The following is a 24610-nucleotide window of genomic DNA, read 5'->3' on the forward strand; positions in this document are numbered from 1 at the left end:
TTTGAACACAGGTCTTCAATAGCTAGAGTTCCACTTAACCACACCTTTGTTCAGCAAGACAAAGGCTTGTTGGGAATCAAGTGTTTCCCTTAGAGTTTTTCTGAAAACAATTGCTTAACCCTCAAAACACCAAAAGTTGACACAGGTCCCTCATTGACGGCAGAAATATGACTCAATGATATTTACGCAAGTCCTGACTTGTCAAAGCATGCTTAATGTTAAAATAAGAATGTGAACTAACATTATTGATCACTTAATGTGCCAAGCAGTCTTCTGAGCCTTTTATATGTATTCTGTTATTTTTTACCAGAAAAACATTTGCTGTTTCAAAGTCACTGGGATGAAGATGAGCTGTTGTAATTCAAAGACCTGAATTTCAGCCCCAGCACTGACATCCAGTTTTCCATGAGAGAAATGGCTGAAATCGTGCATCTCCTGTTTACCTTAAAGGGTTGCTGGAGCATCAGAGGTGAGCAAGCATATGGTCAAAGCATTTTGCATTTTGTACATGGTAAAGTGCCACTCATCTGTATATATAGTAAGAGACAGGATCTCACTCTGTTACTCAGAGTGGCATGATCATAGCTCACTACAGCCTTGAGCTCCTGGGCTGAAGCAGTCTTCCAGCCTCAGCCTCCAGTAGCTGGGACTACAAATACACGCCATCAGGCCCAACTATTTTTTTTAATTATTTTTTGTAGAGATAAGGTCTCACTACATTGCCCAGGCTCAGAAATTCTCATTTTTATTTTCATTGTGGAGTGGCCACTGAAGTGAGCCCCAGTTACGAGGAAGGAAACTGACATTTCCATTAATGTGTCCCTCTGCTTCCTTGACACTCTCCAAGTGAGATTCCTGGGACCCCTATTGGTTAACAGTGCAACTTCCTGAACCCCCCTTCAGGCTTCTGTGACCAACTAAGAAATTTTACTGCTCCACTTCTGCCCAACTTTGCTCCCCAGAGATATGGATAGAGTGGCTGTTGCCAGTCTCACATGATGTTAAGTTGATATTCAGGAATAAGGTAAAAGTCAAAATGTCAAAGTCCACAGTATAAGATAGAAAGGAAAGAATATTTCATTCCTAGTATCTACAGATTAAAAGGAAAGCCTAGATCTTCCACTATTAGAAGAGATGAATACCCCAGCAGTGTGGCTACTATTTGCTAATACACTAGAAAAACACTTTTCTCTCCCATTTCAGATAACGTAGAAGGAGGGACGGGTGAGAGCAATGTTAAGTGTTGGATTCCAGGCTACCCCAACAGCCACAAAGTAATTCTAGTCACAGTTTACCCCCAGCAGATTCACACAGTGAGAAATTCATAAGGCCCTATTTACACATTTCAATATTAAAGCCCCAAGAACCGGGGTCATTTGATGGTATTAATAACAGTCCTAAAGATTCTGACAGCAGTGACATTTCAGAGAAAGAAATGCCAGGGCACCCATGCATCAGCGAGATCGACATTTGATACTGCGCATTGTTGGCAATATTCAAGTGCTAATCATTCTGTTTTTGTTTTCCTTCTAACACATGCATTTTTTGAGATTGGTTTGCGTTTCTTTATCGTCAGAGCTACCTGGTTTTGCTTATTACTAACTCCTTTATCATTACGAGGTCCACACCAGGGCTATTTAAATACTTGAAATGAGGAACAGTTAAACAGTCTGCTGAAACATTAGTCTAGGAGGAGATATAAGGTTACTTCCTTCAGTAACACACTCCGCTACATAGTCAGGTGAAGATTGTCTCTGTAGAGGCTTCTGGATGTGGTTGTAGGAAGCATGGACTGTGCAAGCTTGCGCTGAAGGAGGACGAGAGGATGGACTTACAATCTTGAAACAGAGTGTTTGGAAGAGCTGACCTTGGAGCAGAGCATTGCCGAGTATCTGAAAGATGTCAACGACCCTCGCTGCTGCTCGGAGACCTTGGGGATGACCTGCACCCACTAGCATGCCTGGATGGTTCAAAACGGCGTGGTATGGGCTGGCGTCTTTACTCAGCTTCTCCTCCTTCATCCTGATCATCGTTGCCCTGGTAGTGCCCCACTGGCTGAGTGGGAAAATCCTTTGTCAGACTGGAGTGGATCTGGTCAACGCCACAGACAGAGAGCTGGTCAAGTTCATTGGGGACATTTACTACGGGCTCTTCCGAGGGTGTAAGGTGCGGCAGTGTGGGCTCGGGGGCCGCCAATCCCACTTCACGAGTGAGTATATTGGGAGCACGAAAGCTGATTCTAGGCACTCATTTTTGTTAATGTGTAAGATTGCTTATGTCTCATTGTGGAATTTGGCTGCTGCCTCAATGTCAGGCATAATGTCAAAGTCCACAGTGAGCCAAGGGTTCTGGATCCACATCAAAAAGATCTTTCCTTCCTTCCTTGCTTCCTTCTTTTCTTTTTCTGTAGAGATGTATAGAAACATTAGAAATAAGGATTTGTGCATTTTTGCAGTTTACCTCTATTAATAATGACTATTAAAATATTGAGAGTTTACACGTGTCAGACATCGTAAGCACCTCACACCACTTGTCTCCTTAAAGCCTTACAACAAAGTTATACAGAAGGAATTGTTAATGTTCCCATTTTCCAGAGGAGTACACTGAGGCTTGGAGAGGTTACATAACTTACCTGAGGTCACCCAGCCAGGAAACAGTAGAGCCGGACTCCAGACCCATGCCACATGACCACAACAAGTGGGTGGAGGCTGCCTGCAGAACTGAACCTTTGGGAAGCATGATGACCCTTTCCACATCTACTTTTGTAAAAGCTTCATAGTCTGAGAAAATGCAAAGGGGCACTGTGCTTGGGTTCTGGAATCAGACTACCCTGGCTGAAACCCCTACTGGAAAGTTTACTGGTGGGGAGACCTCAAGCAAGGCACTTGCCTGTTCTCTGTGAACGTGAGCGGGCACGGACTTTGGGTGGCGTTCAATGTGGCATCAGAGCTGCCCAGGATGTAAGCAGAGCAGTCTGCACAAACAGGAATCCAAGCTGGACTTAGGAACGGGCTTCTGGAAAGGAAAAAACAAAACAGGCAATATTCTGCAAGCCTTTGGAATCGATGAGATCGCTGGTGAAAAGTGTCCACACAAAACCGTAATTAATCAATACCATGCCAATGCAAGGTGATACAGAATTGTATTCATTCCTTGATTTCTATATTTCAGAATTGTAGTAGTTTATAGAAATCTGGCCAAGGTAAATGTCGTATTAAATTTATAAGGACAAAAAGCTGGAACCGTTGACAAATATAATACAAATTGTCATCATTTAAATACACAAAAATTTACATTTGTTATGTATATTCAAGATCAATATGTCTGGGCATATTTATATTTACCTAGCAATTAGATTAGACCCTGGATATTGAACAAATAGCTCCATCAAAATTATAACATAAAACTTGAAAATACACACACATAAACAAATAAAAAAAAGAAATGCTAAAAGCTAACCATGACAACTACATGGACTACTCGATTCTGAACTAGATGCTTTGCTATAAAGGATGTCATCGGGACTTTAGGGGTCAAGAAAACTTCCCCTTTGCACTCTGAAGGTTCTCTAAACAATCTACTGACAAAAGGCAGATTAATAGGGAAAATGGCATACACATTTATTAGCATGCATAGGGGAAAAATCACAGAGTGATTGTCCGCTATCTCAATGGGGTACAGGTGGTTGTATCCTCTTCATCTTAGGGGAAAGAGAGATGGGGAAGTGTGGATGATTTTAGGGGACTAGTAAATTATTTTTAGGGAAATTCAATGGGTTTAAAGAACATACAGTGAGCTGGGACAAAGTCTGTTGAGCCCACAGAGCAGACATTGGTTTGTGACAAAAGTCTGTCCAGCTGTGTTAACAGACTTTAGTCTTTCTTCCTGTGATATGGGTACAATTAATGAACACTCAGGGAAGGGACCAGAGGTCTTTTTCTTTGGTAGGTCTGGATGTAGGCAGGTAAGGGAATGTCAGAGAACAACCTCATTCTGTGCTTATGAGACAGACAAAGAATGGAGAGACACGAGGGAGAGGGGAGGCCAGAGAGACCTTGAGACTTCTTCACAAAGCTTCATATTTTAGGGGTGTTGGTTTCTGAACCCCAACAGGTAAATCGTTGAAACTTGAATGAGGTGAGAAGATTAAACAGCAGTCACATGCCAGCATTAACCTAATGACCAGACCCCTGCCATTCCCAGCTCACAGAAATGTAAACTGCTTCGAGTAGGAAGCTGCAAACAAATGCATATTTTGTTTGAGCCTTGGAGGAACTCAGTAAGTACTTCTTGCCTTCCTCCTTCTTCCTTCTTAGAAGGACACCCATGGGAAACATTCCCCTGGGTTCATCTAACGTGGTCTGGTCTGGAAAGCATCAGAACCCTGTGAGAAGCATAAAGGACATTTTATTCTTGTCCCTGAGTAGGAGCGTATTTGAGAAGGTTTTGTTTCCTGCTGCCCTGGGGTTGTCTCAGAGGAGGGTCTGTAAACATCCATTCGCAGTACCTTGGATGTGATTCTCTTTCAAAGCATTCACGAGGAGCCTGGGGCCAGGTTCCTCCTGTGCTTGGCTGGCTTTACCCCAGTACAGCTCAGGGACACTGATAGTGCCAGTCTAGTCTCCTTTAGATTTACAGCTTTTAATTCTAGCACAGTGTAACCTCGAGGCAGCTACGGGGTATATCAGAGCCTCCCACAACCAGGAGTCTGTTTCTCCTGGGGTCTCTTTCTGCCATTCACTATCCATCTGTAGAAAAAAAAAAAAAAAAAATCCCCACAGTTGCAGATCAGTGTAGATGGGGACCTAAGTGAAAATGCTTTGTAAACTCTGGGATGGGGAGGTTTTATTGGGTCTCGTTCACAAACAGCCACTTTTCTCATCACAGAGGCCTCCCCAAAAAATCACCCAGAGGAATAAATTCCCACACCAATCATGGAGAAAACCGAAGAACTATCCATCACAAAGATTAAGGCCCTTTTTTTATACCCAGGCCCTATGAAATAAAAACAAGTCAACATGGCTGTTTGGGTGGCTAGAGAAAGAAAAAGACAAACATTACTTTAGCATTGTCCACACATTCAATTGTACTTTGGAGTATTTACAGACCAGGCTCTTAAGAAAACAGGGATGAACAAACCAGACAAGTACTTGCCCTAGAAAAGCTTACCATCTGGCCGGGTACAGTGGCTCACGCCTGTAATCCCAGCACTTTGGGAGGCCAAGGCAGGTGGATCGCCTGAGATCAGGAGTTTGAGACCAGCCTGGCCAACATGGTGAAACCACGTCTCTACTAAAAATACAAAAATTAGCCGGGCGTGGTGGCAGGTGCCTGTAATCCCAGCTACTCAGGAGGCTGAGGCAGGAGAATCACTTGAACTTGGGAGGTGGAGGTTGCAGTGAGCCAAGATTGTGCCATTGCACTCCAGCCTGGGTGAAAAGAGTGAAAATCCATCTCAAAAAAAAAAAAAAAAAAAGAGAAAGAAGAAAGAAAAGTTTACCATCTGATAAAGGAGAGGCAGATAAATATATACTAGGCACAGAACGCAGTATCTGAAGCCACCGCCTTGTAGTTCATTTCCTTCCATTTTTACTATGCTAGAGAAGAGATTTTATTACGCCCATTTTACTGATGAGGAAATTAGAGACCAGAGAAATCAATACATAAAATAATTTCTTTAAAAGCACCTAATGTAATAGATTGCTTTGCAGCTTTTAGTTCTCTGGTTCCTCTCTACTTCCTGCCTCACAGGTATTCCACTAGTGGCTAGGACCTGGGTTTGAATTCAGATGTCCTGCTTTTCTTATTTGCCCTGCTGGGGCAAAAAGGACTGCCAGACCTCTCTGGGATTCGGAGCAAACAAATTATCTTAGATGCTGATAGATGCATCATATGCTGATAGATGCTGATAGATGCATCATATGCTGATAGAATGATGCTGATAGAATGATTAATCAATTCTGCTTTCAAGTGAGTTGCCTCTAATGCATAGGAAACAACTATACCTATTCAAATTCAAAATGAGACCTCCAGAATTCAAAAGACTCTATGTTTAGAATTTTAAACCTCTACTTATCTATGCTTTCTGATTTTTCTGCTCTAGCCCTGTAATAGAGTAGTTAAGCTGACACTTTTCTTGCTGTGGGAGCATGGCTAAGCTATTTCACTTCTCCAAGCCTCAGTTTCCTCGTTTGTAAGCATGAGAGAGGGTGTCCATGAGCAACAGAACAAAGAATATGTATAAAGCCACCGGCACATAGTCTGCACCCCATATAGGTGGCTGTTGTCATTTATCACCATGAATCATGTGTTGTCATTTATCACCATGAGTCGTGTGTAGGGTCATGGATTTCAAGCTGGAAACTTAAATTTAATTCCTAGTGGGAGACATCTAAAACTCTTGGAACCTGGGTTTCAAATGTGAAAGGCAAGTGAGCAACAGCTTTCCTAGGGCAGCACTGGGTGTCAGGCTAAGGCAGAGTCACCTCTCAGTAAGAAAGTAGAAAGAACTGGTGCATTAACACTCCTGAGAAATGATTTGAATTTCTACTTTTTTCTTCTTTTTTAAAAAATAATTTAATTTAGAGACAGAGCCTTGCTATGTTGCCCAGACTTACCTCCAACTCCTAGCCTCAAGCAATCCCCCCATCATGGCCCCCAGAAGTGCTGGGATTACAGGCATGAGCCACTGCCCCAGCCTCGAATTTCTAAATAATGACATATATTAAAAAATAATAAAATCTCTATTAACCATGAGGTCCTGAGCCCTGTGTTATGGCCCAAGAATGTGGGGGTTGAGTGAGATTTGCCCTTTGCCAATAAGTATTTTTTAATTATAGTTAATGCACTTCCTACTATGAAGGCCGAGGACTGGGCACTCTTTACCACCCTCTCCACATCACTCCATAGGCCCCAAATTCCCTCTCCCCCGTCATCCTAATATGATTATTTCTCAATTTTTAAAAATCAAATCTGGATATGGTTTCAATCATTATGTGGATATAATTCTTTCTTTTTAAAAGATGAATTATATACATTATGGACATTATGGATACTTTATTAAATCAGTCTATTCACATACTGTTTTTTCTCCAATCTTTTGCTATTGTAATGAATATCCAATATTTGATCCACACTTTGAGCACATGTGGGAGTGCTTCTGGAAAATAAGTTCCTAGAAGTGAATTTGCTTTAGTAGATGTTGCCAAATTGCCCTCTAACAAGGTTACATGAATTAATATTTCTACGAGACTTGAGAGTGCCTCTTCCTTAAACCATTGTCAACATGGTGTGTTAGCAAACATTTTGATCTTTGCCATTCACATAGGTGACTGTTTTCTATTGTAAGAGTTTTGGTAAGCATTACTATGTTAGTCATGTGTCCTAAGGATTGCCTGGTCAAGAAAGGGGATAATGAAACAATTTAAAAATCAGGCACAAGCAGCAGGGTCTGGTGGCTCACGCCTGTAATCCCAGCACGGGCAGATCACTTGAGGCCAGGAGTTTGAGACCAGCCTGGTCAACATGGTGAAACCCCCGTCCCTGCTAAAAATGCAAAAATTAGCCAGGCATGGAGGCGGGTGCCTGTAATCCCAGCTATTGGAAAGGCTGAGGCATGAGAATTGCTTGAATCAGAGAGAAGGAGGTTGCACCAAGCCGAGATGGTGCCACTGCACTCCAGCCTGGGTGACAGAACAAGATTCTGTCTCAAAAAATAAAAATACATAAAAATAAGGCACAAGCTACTGTGTCTGAAACGAAAAGGGGCTGAGAGTTTGAAAAGAGAAAAAAAAAAAACTAAGGGACATTAAGATGGGGTAGAAGCACAGGGAAGAAAGACGCTTTACAAAGACAAACTCACTGGAAAGGAGCTCATCTTCCAGGGTAAAGTTTCCAATGCTGATTAGATAACCATAGGGAGATAAAAATAAATGGAAATTCAGAACTGGAAAGAAACATCAGAACGCACAATGTAAACGTGGAGTGCCTGAAAATGTGTCACCTAACGGGACACCTAACGGGAAAAACAAAAACTCTAGTTCTCAGGACTGGGAGACGCCAACCTTCAGTGACTAAGAGAGGCAGGTGAACCAGCAAAGGAACTAGTTCCATCAGGGTGGGTATTCAGCAGGAACCTTGGAGCAATTGCAGAGGAATGAGTATGCTCAGAAGTTCTGTAGCTTTCATAATGTTCAATTCTTCATGTAAAACTACTAAAGATCATGACTTGACACTGTTGATACCATACAGTTGTGAACAACAGTGCTCAGAAAAGGAATTTGGAGTAAAGAATTTATTCCAGTTAACGGTTTGCAAACCAGGGAAACACAGCCTCCGGTGTAAAAGGAAGGTGTATTCCAGAGAAGAAAGGGAAGGCTCAGATTTTATAGCAAAAGTTCCCACCCAGGTTTCCAGTCAGGTCTGTTTGGGTAAATAAAGGATTCAAATTCACTTAGTTCTGATTGGTGGATACAGCTGAACCCTGATTAGCTGATACAGCTGAGCCCCAATTGGTCATTACAGCTGAGCCTTGATTGGCTGAGGCAGATCTCAAAGATAAAAAGGTGTGGGTTTTCAAGGAGCTCAGAAGATGCGTGTGACCCCCTAGTCAGTAAATGGCCACTTGGCCCTATTTTAAATTTAGAGCCAGTTAACCACTCAGGACCCATCTTGAAGGACGGGCTCTTTCAGGGTCATATTTGTTCTCACAGTATATTGAACTATAATCTTATATAGAATTAAGAGTTGCCTTCCCCAAACACAAGCAATTTAACGTCTCCAAGCCTGTGGGTATAGGGAGTTTATAAAATCTACCTCATGTCTTTGTCATGCACATTGAACAAGATGACGATGTAAAATGTTTGGCCCATGACTGCACTTAGTAAATGTTGATTATCCTCAATTCATATGCAGGGATTACTATCCCCATTGTACTGATGAAGAAACTGAGGCTTGAGAAGTCACATGACTTTCCCAAGACTGTCAAAATATAACAGCAATAACCACAGCTGCCATTTTTGAGAACTGACTTTCCCAGGCACTATTTGAGCTACTCTATTATGTTATGTCATTTCATCTTCACAGCTGGTACTGCTGGCAAACATAGAGAAAACAAATATGAATTAAGATTTCACTAACTTATTTTGCCATACTCTTAAGGCAAATTAATATTTTAATAAAACGTTGTGCAACGTGAGAATTATGTGTCCTTCATACATGGGGATAAGCCAGGGTCTACCTTGCTAAGTCACTGGGGCCTGTGTGCATCAGTTCACATCAGATCCCAGAGCTTCAAGCTCAATGCAACTTAAATTGACAGCCAGGGCACATTTTGATTTTGTGTCCACTCTAAGGAACAGAGGCTTGTTGGTCAACTGACAAGCATGAATCTGGGGGCCATGAGTTCATCTCAGAAAGTCTCCCACTGTTTGAAATCCCCACGCTTGCTGTCTTGCCCTCACCCCTGTCTCTCGAAGCCTTTGTGGTAAGCAAGCTTGGACTTCATGAAAGTTGGGTCTAACTCTGACATTGAAATAGTGGCTGTGTCTTGTCTCCCCAGTCTTCCCACACCTGGTGAAGGAGCTCAACGCAGGCCTTCATGTGATGATTCTGCTGCTCCTCTTCCTGGCCTTGGCCCTGGCTCTGGTCAGCATGGGCTTTGCCATTCTTAACATGATCCAGGTCCCGTACCGGGCAGTCAACGGTCCTGGGGGCATCTGCCTATGGAATGTCCTGGCAGGTAAGAAGTCCCTTAGGGAGAGAAAATTATGTCCACACCATCACAGGGCTGGACTCCAAGTAGTTGGGCAGAAGGTGTGAAGGAACTAAAATGCCCCACTGAAGCCTTGACCTTCCTGGGTCTAAGACCTTCTTGATGGGCATGGAATGAATGTCCTCTTTTTCTTTTTCTTTTCTTTTTTTTTTTTTTTTTTTGAGACAGGGTCTCACTTTGTCACCCAGACTGGAGTGCAGTGGTGTGATCTCAGTTCACTGCAGCCTTGACCTCCTGGGCTCAAGTGATCTTCCCACCTCAGGCCCCCAAGTAGCTGGGAGTACAGGCGTGCACCACCATGCCCAGCTAATTTTTTGTATTTTTTGTAGAGACAGGGTTTCACCATGTTGCCCAGGCTAGTCTCAAACTCCTAAGCTCAAGGGATCCAACTGTCTTAGCCTCCCAAAGTGCTCAAGAATTTCCTCTTGAAGTTGCAGTCTGTCACAACAAAGAAGCATATTATTAGAGTATGTGAATGGCTGAGGGCTTAGAGCAGTGAAGAGAGATCGAGGTGAAAGAAGAAGCCAGAAGACAGAGAGCTGGAAGTAGGGAGAGGTGGGGGCCCTGAGACGGGAAAGAGATGGAGCTGGTACTGCAGCTAAGGCTGGGAGGAACTCCACAAATGACAGAAGAGAAGGGTAGTGTGAGCAAGAGGCCATTCGTGAAAGGCTCCTCCATTCAGGCTCTGGGTTGAGAAGGGGAAGTGAGTGCCATCTAGTTGCCAAGGTCTTTGGTGTTCCCCCCACACACACACTTGGGCATATTAATGCAGACGTGGCTCACTGGCTGTCTCAACTCTCCCTCCTCTCACCTCCCCAACACCTTCACTGCACCATGCCCTTAAACTAGATGCAACTTACTGAGCAACCACTAAGGGCTGGGCAGGGACCTGGAGATTTTGCATGCATTGCTTCATTTAAATCTCACCACATCCCTATGGGAGGTATTATTAGACCCACAATTACAGATGAAGAGCCTGAGGCTCAGAGAAGTTAAACAGTTGCACCACAATGAGTGGCAGAGGTGGTATTCCAACCTAGGCGTAACTGATTCTAAGCTCTTTATTTTTCCACAGATCCATGCTCTCATTTATGACCATCATGACCTGTTTTCCAAGCCAAAAACTACAAGATGTGTGTGTGTGTGTGTGTGTGTGTGTGTGCGTGCGTGCATGCGCATGTTGATTTGGGAGTATATTGATGCACAGAAATTAATTCACATTTAATTATGCACTTAACACATCATCTGTAATGAAAATAACAGAATCTTGTGAAATGAGGGCTGTCACAGAAAACTCAGGTCAAATATTCAAGGTACCATTAGAACAATAATCCCTCACTATGATTACCTTATACAAGAATAATATAAAAACAGGTAATGTTATTTTATTATGTATTATAATGTATATCAATCAATCAATTATTATGTATTTGCCTTTGTTTGCAGATGGTAGCCACCCTGTAGAATTGTTTATATACATGGCTTACCCTCATCAAGACTACAGGTGTCTTCCTCATCTGCATGAATCCTCACAGAGGCTGTCATGTAAAAAGTGCTCAACCCTGCTTATTAAATAAATACTTATCTCTGTCCATTCCTTTCCTCAGAGAGATAGCACTCTCAGACTCTACTGATGAGAGTATTAGCAACAGGCAAAAAAGCCTGGGCAACACAGCAAGACCCCATTTCTAAAAAAAAAAAAAAAAATTAGCTGTCCATGGTGTCCGGTGCCTGTAGTCTCAGCTGCTTGAGAGCTATAATCCCAACACTTAGGGAGGCTGAGGTGGGAGGATTGCTTGAGCCTGGGAGGTCCAGGCTGCAGTGAACCGTGATCATGCCACTGCACTCCAGCCTCAGCCAACAGAGCAAAACCTTGTCTCAAAAAATAAAAAATAAAAACAGGCAAAGCTTTATGTCTTTTGACAAAACTTTATTTCTTGCCACTGAGCTTAAAAAAGCAACAACACTGTAGTGTCAGAAGGCAGAAAAAGGTGAATAGCCTTTGAATATCTTTTGACTAAACAATTCCATGTTTGAATTTATGCTAAGGAAATACTGGACAAGAGAACAAGGATGTACATAAAATGGTATTTGCTGTAGCACTTTATAATATCAAAAAATTAGAAGTAATCTAGACATCCAGAAATAAGGTCATACTTACATAAATTATAGTGTGTGACCTTATTTCTATAATTTAGTAGAGACTGTTTAGTCTCTACTAAAAATACTTACATAAATTATAGTGTGTAGTGCATAAAATACTAGCACTCATTTATAGTCATGCTGTAAGCCTGGCACGGTGGCTCACGCCTGTAATCCCAGCACTTGGGGATGCTGAGGCGGGAGGATTGCTTGAGCTCAGGAGTTCAAGACCAGCCTGGGCAACATAGTGAGACCTCGTCTCCACAAACAAACAAACCAACAAAAATCAAAAATTAGCCAAGCATGGTGGCATGCACCCATGATCCCAGCTACTCAGGAGGCTGAGGCAAGAGGATCGCTTGAACCCAGGAGGTCGAGGCTGCAGTGAGCCGTGATCATGCCACTGCACTCCAGCCTGGGTGACAGAGCAAGACCCTGTCTCAAAAACAAAAATAAAAACAGACAATAAAGTCATTCTGTAACAGAATATGTAACAACACGTAAAAATGTCCAAGTGAGGGGAAAAAAATCAAATTTAAAATCAAAGTAAGAACACCATAATACTAATTTTCTTAAAGAGAAAGAAACATAAAGAAAAACACTAAAATGTTCAAAGGGTTCAAGCTGGCTTTTAGGATAAAAGTAAATTTGCTTATGATTTTCTCTGGTGTCCAAATTTTTCTTCGATGATGATATACTAATCTTTTAAGAAGCATCATAAATGTGTTATTAAAAATATTAATTAAAATTGAAACCAGAGGAAGAGAGGGGGAGAGAGAGAGAGAGACAGATTCCTCCCAGAAAGTCAAAGTTTCAAGCAAAACATAGGGAAGTAGTTTGGAATTCTTCCAGTTTTCCCCTCCCTCCTTTCCTTTTTCTATGAATGGTCATCCTTATCCTTAAGCATGGAAGGAGGATAATTAAACAGGAGAGCAACAGTTTTTCTTACATCTTGCCACATAGCCTTCACGGTCTTCATAGAAATCCTAGGATATTTTAGACAATGAACTCCAAACGTGGATCCTTAAGAAGCATGGTACTGGGTAAGGGGAAAAATTGGAAGAGTGGGCCGGGCGCAGTGGCTCACACCTGTACCTCCAGCACTTTGGGAGGCCAAGATGAATGGATCACTTGAGGTCAGGAGTTCGAGACCAGCCTGGGCAACATGATGAAACCCCGTCTCTACTAAAAATACAAAAATTAGCCGGCTGTGGTGACAGGCACCTGTAGTCCCAGCTACTCAGGAGGCTGAGGCAGGAGAATGGCTTGAACCCAGGAGGCAGAGGTTGCAGTGAGCTGAGATGGCGCCACTGCACTCCAGCCTGGGCAATAGAGCAAGACTCCATCTCAAAACAAACAAACAAAAATAATTGGAGGGGTGGAAATTCAAAGCTGATAAAGCAGATCCTCTCTTTCCCCGCACAATCCTCCTGCCTTTCTCCTTCATACTGTGTGGGTTATCTCCTACTTTTAAAAGCAAATTAAAACTTATGTCTTCCTCATAATTTTGTTAACCCAAAGCAAGTTTGTCACACGTGGCACAGAAATGCCACCTCTCATAGAGTTGCAAAAAGGAGCCGTGAATGAGGGTGACCTTTTTGAGTTTCAGGCGGCGTCATGGCGTTAGCCATCGCCAGCTTCGTGGCTGCGGTGAAATTTCACGACCTGACGGAACGAATCGCCAACTTTCAGGAGAAGCTCTTCCAGTTTGTGGTGGTGGAAGAACAGTATGAAGAGTCGTTTTGGATCTGCGTGGCCAGCGCTTCAGCCCATGCTGCAAACTTGGTCGTGGTGGCGATCAGTCAAATTCCCCTCCCTGAGATTAAGACCAAAATCGAAGAGGCCACGGTCACAGCTGAGGATATCTTGTATTAATAGCCTTCCCCTGTTCACACCCTGTCCTAAGTCAGTTCTGTGTGTGAATGGAGTCCTCATGTTTTTGCAGCCTTCCCACTCCATCATGGCTATGTTCTCAGCAGTAAGAAAAAGGATGTGAAGGACCAAGGCTGTTGCCTGGGCCAGAAAAGAAAAACTTGCCCGGAATCCCCAGCGTCCTTGCATTCCTCTCTCATGACCTTGGAGTTCAAGTTGCAGCTGGAGACTCTGCCACTTGCCAGCTGTGTGTGACATTAGACAATTCACTTAATGTCTACGTCTCTGTTTCTTCATCTGTAAACTAAGCACAGTAACAACTTCGCAAGGCTGTTGTGAAGTTTAAATGGGTGATGATATTGCCAGATTCTGCATTCTGTAGAGCACTTGACAAATATAAGATACTACATATTCCAATAAGTGTCTGTAGATCCCTGGTCGATTCCATACAATATTGGGCTGGTGAGTGGGGAAGAATTCTAAGAGGAATATGATACTGTTCCCGTTCCTGCCCTCCAGAAACACCTATCTTTCCACATGACACAGGACTTAGCAATGGTAACACTAAGAATGTAAGTAACTGCCATTTTTTGAGTGGTTACTATGTGCTAGACACTGTTCTAACTCATTTATTAACTCATTAGGTCCTAATGGCAAAAGCAGCAATTACTTTTGCACCAACCTAATAATAGAACAGCCATAAGGGACCGAGGAGGGAATTAAATCTTGGGGATGGGATGTGGTATTAAAGAAAGTATCACAGCGTGAACATTTGATCTGAGCTTTGAAAGATGAGTAGACTTTTTCCAGTGGTGAAGGAAGCAAGGTTAAAGAAGGGCATTCCAGGATGCGTCAGTAAAAAGGCTGGGCACAGGGCATGAAATTACCAGGAGGGACTGGGCACAGTGGCTCACACCTGTAATCCCAGCACTTTGGGAGGCTGAGGTGGGCAGATCATGAGGTCAGGAGTTCGAGACCAGCCTGACCAATATGGTGAAACCCTGTCTCTACTAAAAATACAAAAATTAGCCTGCCGTGGCGGTGTGCACCTGTAGTCCCAGCTACTCGGGAGGCTGAGGCAGAAGAATCGCTTGAACCCGGGAGGCAGAGGTTGCAGTGAGCCAACATCACACCACTGCACTCCAGCCTGGGTGACAGAGTGACACTCTGTCTCAAAAAAAAGGAATTTCAAGGAGGGCTTAGAAGCGTGTGAGTACTCAATGGGATTAGAATGTCGCTTTAATCACCTGTTGGAGAAATTCGGCTGTTTTGTGTTGGGTTTTCCTAAGTGCCACTGGAATGATTAATTTTATGTGTCACTTTGGATGGACCACAGTACCCAGATATTTGGTCAAACACTTCTAGATGTTTTTTCAAAGGTATTTTTTGACGAGATTAACATTTAAATTTGTGTATTTTGAGTAAAACAGGTTACCATCTGTAATTGGATGGAATTCCCTCATCCAATCAGTTGAAGGCCCTAATAGAAAAAAGGCCTCGCTCCCCTGAGGGAGAGAGAATTCTGCCAGTAGACTTTTTGGACTCACACTGCAACTGTCACTGTATCTCCAGCCTGCCCACCAAGCCTCAAGATTCTGGAATTGCTGGCCTCCTGAGTCACGTGAGACAATTCCTTAAAATATCCCCCTCTTTCTCTCTGTCACTACACACGCACACACACACACACACAGCCTGTTGGCTCTGTTCCTCTGGAGAACCCTGACTAACAGAGGTACACAACTCTATGAACTCATTTTCCCATGGTGCTAGCTTGGATGAATCTTTTCCCAGGTCCCCTATCTTCATGTCATGCAAAAGTTATCTAATGCGATCCTTGTGTAGTTCATGAGGATGACGATTGGGTTTTCGTGCACGTGTGTGAGATATGCTACCCTGGAACCTTGTTATGACATCTGCACATTACCCACCTGACCTGAAGAAAAAAAAAGGAAAAGGAATTTTTTTTTTTTAAACAGAGCTTCGCTCTTGTTGTCCAGGCTGGAGTGCAATGGCGCAATCTCAGCTCACTGCAACCTCCGCCTCTCGGGTTCAAGCAATTCTGCCTCAGCCTCCCAAGTAGCTGGAATTACAGGTGTGTGCCACCACGCCCAGATAATTTTGTATTTTTAGTAGAGATGGGTTTTCACCATGTTGGTCAGGCTGGTCTCAAACTCCTGACTTCGAGTGATCCACCCACCTCAGCCTCCCAAAGGGCCGGGATTACAGGCATGAGCCACCACGCCCAACCTAGGAATTTTTTTTTTTTTTAAGTGATCTAATTCCCCAGATTAGCTCCATCTAAAATGACACCTGATTTGGTGACTTCAGGAAGTGCTCATGTCATCTCTCTCTTCTTTATAATTCCTTGCTGGGCTCACCTGCCCCTTTCAGCCCTCTTTCCACATCCCAGGCATAGCTTCAGCACTATTTAGTGGACTGATGTCACTCACCAAAGATGCAGATGGCACATGGCTAGAAGAGACAGTTATGTGATAGGAGACGGATCCAAAAGATAGTGACAGACTGCCAAGCTGTCTTGAAAACCAGAGGAAATGTCAATATCGTATCAAGTTTGAACACAAAGTCCTGCTGACGGGGTTTTTTTTAAATCAACATAAATACAGAAAATCTGACAACAGTTTATATGACAAGTGTCTGAGGATCTTGGTACATTTATTCATTCAACAGTATTGATACTGATCTAGGTGCTGGGACTAAAGCAGTGAACTGACAAAAATCTCTGCCCTCCAGACATTTCATTCTCCCAGCAGCTGGGGATGATTCATACTGAGAAGGCTTGTGATGGAGCTATACAAAAAGTTAGCATGGTGGACAGGTGTGGTGGCTCATGCCTGTAATCCTAGCACTTTGGGAGGCCAAGGAGGGAGGGCTGCTTGAGTCTAGGAGTTCAGCCTGGACAACATAGTGAGACCCTCTCTCTCTATTTCCAAAAATAAAAATAAAAATAAAAAGTCATCAGGGCCATAGCCTTTGAACTGATCACTGCCTTCAGTCATATGCAGACCATCATGCCAAGAAGGGAGCAGAGTGGGCTGGGTGCAGTGGCTTAACGCCTGTAATCCCAGCACTTTGGGAGGCTGAGGCGGGCGGATCACCTGAGGTCAGGAGTTCAAGACCAGCCTAGCCAACATGGTGAAACCCCGTCTCTACTAAAAATACAAAAATTAGCCGGGTGTGGTGGTGGGTGCCTGTAATCCCAGCTACTTGGGAGGCTGAGGCAGGAGAATCGCTTGAACCCAGGCTAACGTTGCAGTGAGCTGAGATCACGCCATTGAACTCTAGCCTAGACGCCAAGAGTGAAACTCTGTCTCAAAAAAAAAAAAAGGGGGGGCAGGGTGAATTCAGTTTTGCTTCTAAATGTAGATTAGGATTGACTTTAATCAAGACAGTTGTGTTTCTTTTTTTTTTTTTTTTTTTGAAACAGAGTCTTGCTCTGTCGCCCAGGCTGGAGTGCAGTGGTAGGATTTTGGCTCACTGCAACCTCTGCCTTCCGGGTTCAAGCGATTCTGCTGCTTCAGCCTCCCAAGTAGCTGGCATTACAGGTGCTCGCCATCATGCCCAGCTAATTTTTTGTATTTTTAGTAGAGACGGGGTTTCACTATGTTGGCCAGGCTGGTCTCGAACTCTTGACCTCAGGCAATCCATCCACCTCGGCCTCCCAAAGTGCTGAGATTACAGGCATGAGCCACTGCACCCAGCCGGATGTGTTTCAAGAAGTCAAAGTGCAGGCTTTTGTACGCATGTGCATTTTTTCTGTGGCAGAGTCCATAGCTTTTGAAAGTGTTTCAGAAGTATCTATAACGTCTTTAAACCATGATCCAGCAGGTGACAACCATAGTGTTACTGGTAATAATCAGGCTTAGTCTGAAAGACCATCTTTCAGGAATACTGTAAATGAGATTCCTATATGGCATTTAGCAGGTTGAGAGTGGGGGTGGGAAGAAGGGAGATTAAATATCTGGGTCACAAAATTCACTTGCATTATTTTTCAAATGCACAGAGGAAAATGTAGCTCCTTTATCTTGACTATAATTAATGTGGTCACTCTATGAGTAAATAAATAGTAGCTTCAGGAAGGGGGCTGGTCACAGGAAAAGACCAAGGCAGGATTAGAGGGTTGGGACTTCCAGCCTCACCCACACCCATGACTTCTGGGAGGAAAGAGGGGCTGAAGGTTAAGTCGATCACCAATGGCCAATGCTTAATCAATCATGCCTAGATAATGAAGCCTCGGCAGAAAACCAAAAGAACTGGGTTTGGAGAGCTTCCAGAAGGCTGAGTATGTGGAGGTTCCTGGAGGGAGGTGCACCCAGGGAGAGCATGCAAGCTCCACGCTCCTTTTCCCATACCTTGCTCCATGCATCTCTTCATCTGTATCCTTTGTGATATCCTTTGTAATAAACCAGTAAATAGAAGTGTTTCCCTGAGTTCTGTGAGCTGCCCCAGCGAATTAGCCAAACCCAAAGACGAAGTTGTGGGTTTGGCTAATTTGAGGCCAGTCAGAAGTTCCAGAAACCCAGACTTGCGACTAGTGTCTGAGGGAGGAGGGACAGCTTTGGGGACTGAGCCCTCAGCCTGTGGGACCTGATGCTATCTCCACATGGATAGTGTCAGAACTGACTTAGAGCACACCCACCTGGTGTCTGCTGCAAAACTGATTGCTTATTTGTTGATGGAGGGAAATTCCCCACATTTGGTCATAGAAGTTTTCTGTATTAATTGTTGTTGAGAGTAGTTTGAGAGCTCAGAAAAACACTGAGTTCTTTCCTCTCAGAGGTCACCATCTTGTGTGGGCCAGGCACTGTACACTTTCTCCTTAATTCTGACAATTATTCAAGATAAATAACATTATCTTTTTTTAACAGATGGGTAATTTTAGGTTTGGAGAATTTAAGGAACTTGCTCAGCCCCATTGCTAATAAGTAATGGAGAAAGACTTCAGCCCTCATTTATATGACGTCAAGGCCACCACTTTTGCAATACACCAAGATTATTGCCTTGAATCACTCTTGAGGCTCCTTCTCAGGATTTCTGCAAGTGGCTGTGCAGGTTGCACCCCGCCCAAGGGAGGTGCAAGTATAGGGGGTGAGGGACTAGCCCATGCGCCCCTGGCTTGTCCTGGCCTCATCCACAAAGATGCTTTCTCCTAAAGGGGATGCCTTTTCCTAAGGCTCACAAAGGTGTCCAGTGGCCTGCAGTGCACTATCCCTTCCAGCCGACCAGTCCATGCAAAGTCAAAATGTTAGTCATAACATTATTTTATGACATTAATTAGAATGTGATGGTGATTAATTTGCATATGCCCTTTAAAAATAATTATCCTATGCATACATTTGTATGCTTGCTAATGATATGATATTACTAATACTAACTGCAGGGGCCAAAGCCAATAAACTTTAGCTGCAATTAAGAAAAGAAATTTGTTACTGGTGAAAAGAAGTTCTACTCTATGTTCACAATATAAAAAATGAGTAATTGCCAGGGCCGGTGGCTCAAGCCTGTAATCCCAGCACTTTGGGAGGCCGAGTCGGGTGGATCACCTGAGGTCAGGAGTTCAAGACCAGCCTGGCCAACATGGTGAAACTCTGTCTCTACTAAAAATACAAAAAATTAGCCAGGCGTGGTGGAGTGCGCCTGTAGTCCCAGCTACTTGAGAGGCTGAGTCAGGAGAATCGCTTGAACCTGGGAGGCAGAGGTTGCAGTGAGCCGAGATCATGCCATTGCCCTTCAGCCTGGGCAAAAAGAGCGAAGCTCCATCCAAAAAAAAAAAAATGAGTAATACATGGTTTTCATTAATGAAAATACAACTAATAACATATACAATTTATCAAGACTTTTGGATAGCAAGGATCTTTCCATGTCAAATCAGAGCAGAGTTATATGTTACAAATATACTTCTCTGTCTTTCAAGAAAAATGTGAAACTATGAAGAGTAAATTAAACAACTCCTCACACTTCCAAAAGCATATAGTAAAAATGCTAACTCCTTCAATTTAAAAAATCCTGTTTTCTAAATCATAAATAACGTCACTGCAAAGAGGTTGATGGTTAATGAGAACTAACCCATGCTTTAGCAAAAATGTGCAACATAATCCAAAAAGACAATTGCATTGTTTTCCTAGGGTTCCTGAAACAAATTAGCACAAACTTGGTGGTTCAGAACAACACACATTTATTATCTTAAGAGTTTCAGAGGTCAGAAAACCAAAATGGGTCTTACTGGGTGCTATGGTTTTGATGTGTCACCCAAAGTTCATATGTTAGACATGGCCCCTAATTCAAAAGTGTTGAGAAGTAAGACCTTCAAAAGGTGATTAGGTCATGAGGGCTCTGCCCTGGTGAATGGATTACTTCACACTCTCTCATCGTGTAATGCTTCCCACCGTGTTATGATGCAGCAAGAAGGCCCCCATCAGATGCCAGCATCTTGATATTGGACTCCCCTGCCTTCAGATCTATGAGAATTTCTTTTCCTTACAAATTACCCAGTTTTTGGTATTCAACACAAAATGGACTAAGACACTGGGGTAAGTCAAGGTGATGGCAGAGGTCAAGCACAATGTCTCATGCCTGAAATCCCAGTGCTTTGGGAAGCCAAGGTAAGAGGATTGATGGAGGCAAGCCTGGGCAACATAGTAGTGACCCCCATATCTACTAAAAATTTAAAAATTAGCCAGTCATGGTGGCATGCATCTATAGTCCTAGCTGCTCAGGAGGCTAAAGTAGGAGGATCACTTGAGCCTAGGAGTTCCAGGTTACAGTGAGTTATGATCATGCCACTCCACCCCAGTCTGGGTAACAGAATGAGACCCCCTCTCAAAAAAAAGAGAAAAAAAAGAGAAAAGGTATTGGCAGAATTGTGTTTCTTCTGGAAGCTCTATGACAAAGTTTGTTTCTTTGCCTTTTTTAGCTTCCCGAGGCCACCTGCATTTGCTAAGTCATGGTTCCTTCCAGCAATTATATATTCCCAGACTCTGCTTCCATCATACGGGTGATGATGGCTCTGACCCTTCTGCCTCTCTCTTAAAAGAACCCTTGTGATTATACTTGGTCCACCCAGATAATCCAAGACAACTTTGGGGAACAGATTTCCACCTACCACAACAATGTTACTCAATGCCAGTATTTCTTGTTCTAATGATATTCATGAAAAGAACATAATGTTTAGATATAAAACTCATGAACAAAAAAGGTATTAATTATTAATCATTACTAATAGATTAGCATCACAATTTAGAAAATACTTGCTGGGGCTGGGCGCTGTGGCTCACGCCTGTAATCCAGGACTTTGGGAAGCCAAGGTGGGTGGATCACGAGGTCAAGAGATCAAGACCATCCTGGCCAAGATGGTGAAACCCCATCTCTACTAAAAATACAAAAATTAACTGGGCATGGTGGCACATGCCTGTAGTCCCAGCTACTCAGGAGGCTGAGATAGGATAATAGTTTGAACCCGGGGACAGAGGTTGCAGTGAGCCGAGATCGCGCCCCCTGCACTCCAGACTGGTGACAGAGAAAGATTCCATCTCAAAAAAAAAGAAAAAAGAAAATACTTGCTGGGAATGAAGTGCTAACCTACTTCCAGTACTTAAATATTAAGCCAGGTTCATCACTGGAAGTCATAGAGGGGAAGGAGGCTACGCAAGGCACAGGGAATCTCAAAGGTGAAATGTGAAATGTGATTTCATGATGTGATACTGGAGAGGGACACAGCAACTCAGAGAAGTTCCTGAGCCCATTTTATTTATTTTATTTTGTATTTTATTTTATTTTGTATTTTATTATTTTATTTTATTTTAATTTCTTTTTGAGATGGAGTCTCACTCTGCCACCCAGGCTGGAGTGCAGTGGCGTGATCTTGGCTCACTGCAACCTCCATCTCCCGAATTCAAGCAATCCTCTTGCCTCAGCCTCCCAAGTAGCTGGGACCACAGGCATGTACCACCATGTCCAGCTAATTTTTTTTTTCTGTATTTCTTTGTAGAGACAGGATTTCACCATGTTGGCCAGGCTGGTCTTGAACTCCTGACCTCAAATGATCCGCCCACCTCAGCATCCCAAATTGCTGGGATTACAGGCATGGGCTACCATGCCCGGCTTCCTGAGCCCATTTTAGATGAATTTCTACAGGTGAAAGATTTCTCCTATTCATTTCCTCATGATTCTTCGTTTCCTTTTGTTTTGGTAGTTTGGGTTGTGAAACCAAGAGTAGAGCTTCTTAACAAACCTATGCAACTAGGACACACATGAAATCCTTGCCAAATGAATTAGGTTGTATGCTCTCTCTTTCTTACTTTCTTTTCTATGGCAGTGTCAATCATGAGTCAGCAATAGTCACAGCTTGACAAAAATAAGGCCAATCAATAACAGAGCGTTTGCCATATGCTAGGCTTTCTACTAAGTTCCCCACATGCATTGTTTCATTTTCATTCTCATAAAAATTCTGAGACGTAGTTGCTCTTATTACCAGTTTTTGGGTTTTTGAACAAAAGTTCTCTGAAAAGAAATATGGAGGAGAGACTTTATTCCAATGAACAGTTTGAAAACCAGAGAGATGCAGCCTCCTTCCACCCCTCTATGATTTTCAAGGTTGTACCTAGCCTAACATATAAGGATTTGAAGTAGGTGCCTACCCCATTCCCAGCCTTGCAAACCAAGGAGACACAGTTTGTAAACTGAGGAGATGCAGCCTTCAGTTTGTGAACACAAGTTCTCTGAAAAGGAATTTGGAGGAAAGAGACTTTATTCCAGTGAACAGTTTGCAAACTGGGGAAACAGCTTCAGTGTAAAACAAAAGTGCATTCCAGAGAACAAAGAGAGGGTTCAGGTTTATAGCAAAACGTCCACCCCAGCTTCCCAATCAGGTCTGCTTATGAAAATAAAGGATTCAAACTTTCTTAGCTCTGATTGACCAACACAGCTGAGTTCTGATTGGTTGGTAGAGCTGCACCCTGATTGGTTTATATAGCTGAGTCCTGATTGGCCAAGGCAGGTGAGCTCTGATTGGTTGGTTCAGGTGAGACCTGAAAGTCTCCAAGTTAAAAGGGTGTGGGTTTGCGGGGAACTCAGAGTATATGTTTGACCTCTAATAAGCAAATGGCTCCTTGGCTGTATTCAAAACTTAGGCCCAGTTAGCCACTCAGGATCCATGTTGAAGGATTGACTCTTTCAGATTCACATTTATTCATTACATTTATTCACAAGTTAAAGAATTAGAAACACAGCTTTCTCATTTGTAATATAACCAAGTCGCGTAAGATAATCTCTAATTTTCTTTCCCTCTCTAAAATGTTATGACTTTTAATGCTATATAATATATCCAGATTTATAGTGAATAAAGCACCTAACTATATGCCGGGCACTAAGCTAGGCATTTTCATGAATGCTATTTGGTAATAGTTGACTACCAGTGTGATTGGAGATGCTGTTACATACACTGACAATTCAATATCGTGAGGATTTCAACCATCAATTCAACTATATTCTGAATATATTGTATGTGCATTTCTCTGATGTTTGCGGCTGAGTTCTTGGTTAAATAAAACAAATGTAAAAACATGGCATGTAATTGTTTGCTTTATTGCTTTTTGTTTTGGAAAAAATAATAAGCAACACTAACAAATGACTTTGGAACCACAGTGATTTTTCTTTTGTCATTGACCTCTTGCGGAACAATAAATTGGATATAATACATTTTTTTCTTCTAACATAACAATTCTCTCAACCTTACAGATTTCAAGGGAGTAGGAGGTAGGAGGGAGTGAAGAGGACAAAAAGAATTATTTCTATTGAAAAGGGGATGTGGCCAGGCGCACACACTTGTAATCCTAGTACTTTGGGAGGCTGAGGCTCAGGAGTTCGAGACCAGCCTGGCTAACATGGTGAAAGCCCGTCTCTACTAAAAATACAAAAATTAGCCAGGCGTGGTAGTTCGTGCCTGTAATCCCAGCTACCAGGGAGGCTGAGGCAGGAGAATCACTGGAACCTGGGAGACAGAGGTTTCAGTGAGTCGAGATCACACCACTGCACTCCAGCTTGGGCAACAGAGTGAGACTCTATCAGAAAAAAAAAAAAAAAAAAAAGAGAGAGATGTTTGTAAGAGGCCCACAGAAGTTCTCAGCACCAGACCAGGTGTGGTGGCTTATGCCATCCTGGGGTAGGAGGCAGGAGGGAGTGAATAGGACAAAAGAATTCTTTCTATTGAAAAGGAGATGTTTGTCTATTAATATAATCCCAGCACTTTGGGAGGCCGAGGCAGGAGGATCAGTTGAGCCCAGGAGTTTGAGACCAGCCTGGGCAACATAGGGAGACCCCATCTCTATAAAAATATATTTTTAAAAAAAAAGAAAGGAAAAAAGAAGTTCTCAGCACTGTTGAAGAGAGAAATGAGCCATCCTCGAGTCATCCTGTCTACTCTTGTTGAAGCTTCCCTGGGTACCACAGCTCAAGTGGCCCACCTGAGAGGTGGCTCCTGATATACCAGCTGTTTATTAACTATGTCAGTAATGGTGATTTCTGACTCCAAAACAAACTACTCAAAATTTTACTTTAGTTTTGAAAAGTAGTGTTCCTATGGTGAGTAGTCAGCTGAACCATTTTAAAAGCCCACCCTTCAGGGTTTTGCTGTAGTAGGTTATTCCTTGTAATGAAAACAATTTTCTTGAAAATTAATTAATCGTGATGTTTTAAATCTTGTTTTGTAAGTATGCCTTTGTTTCTTTAAAGCCCTCATCATGAAGGCCTCGTCTCTTTTCTCAGTCATCACTATGGCAAACTTTAACAAGTTAGTTAGAATTTACAAAA

General features: G+C 42.8%; 1 protein-coding gene and 1 non-coding gene across 2 annotated transcripts; both read left to right on the top strand.

Annotated features, from left to right (window-relative positions):
* Positions 1 to 317: 317 nt before the first annotated feature.
* Positions 318 to 14647, top strand: CLRN2 (clarin 2). Its single transcript, XM_016951394.4, has 3 exons — positions 318 to 2209; positions 9560 to 9739; positions 13524 to 14647. Exons 1-3 carry the CDS (start codon positions 1957 to 1959, stop codon positions 13787 to 13789), a joined length of 699 nt encoding a protein of 232 aa, XP_016806883.1. The 5' UTR covers positions 318 to 1956; the 3' UTR covers positions 13790 to 14647.
* Positions 14648 to 15616: 969 nt separating this feature from the next.
* On the top strand, positions 15617 to 15720 carry LOC112209127 (small nucleolar RNA U13). The gene has a single exon (XR_002943794.1). It is a non-coding gene; the product is annotated as a small nucleolar RNA U13 (small nucleolar RNA).
* The last annotated feature ends 8890 nt before the right edge of the window (positions 15721 to 24610 follow it).

The sequence above is a fragment of the Pan troglodytes genome, chromosome 3 (assembly GCF_028858775.2).
Source record: "Pan troglodytes isolate AG18354 chromosome 3, NHGRI_mPanTro3-v2.0_pri, whole genome shotgun sequence".
Lineage (NCBI taxonomy): Eukaryota > Metazoa > Chordata > Mammalia > Primates > Hominidae > Pan > Pan troglodytes.

Coding starts and splice junctions, on each gene's coding strand:
- CLRN2 (XM_016951394.4), top strand. CDS start 1,957: ATGCCTGGATGGTTCAAAACGGCGTGGTATGGGCTGGCGTCTTTACTC. Junction 2,210..9,559: donor CCGCCAATCCCACTTCACGA/GTGAGTATATTG, acceptor TTGTCTCCCCAG/TCTTCCCACACCTGGTGAAG. Junction 9,740..13,523: donor CCTATGGAATGTCCTGGCAG/GTAAGAAGTCCC, acceptor TTTGAGTTTCAG/GCGGCGTCATGGCGTTAGCC.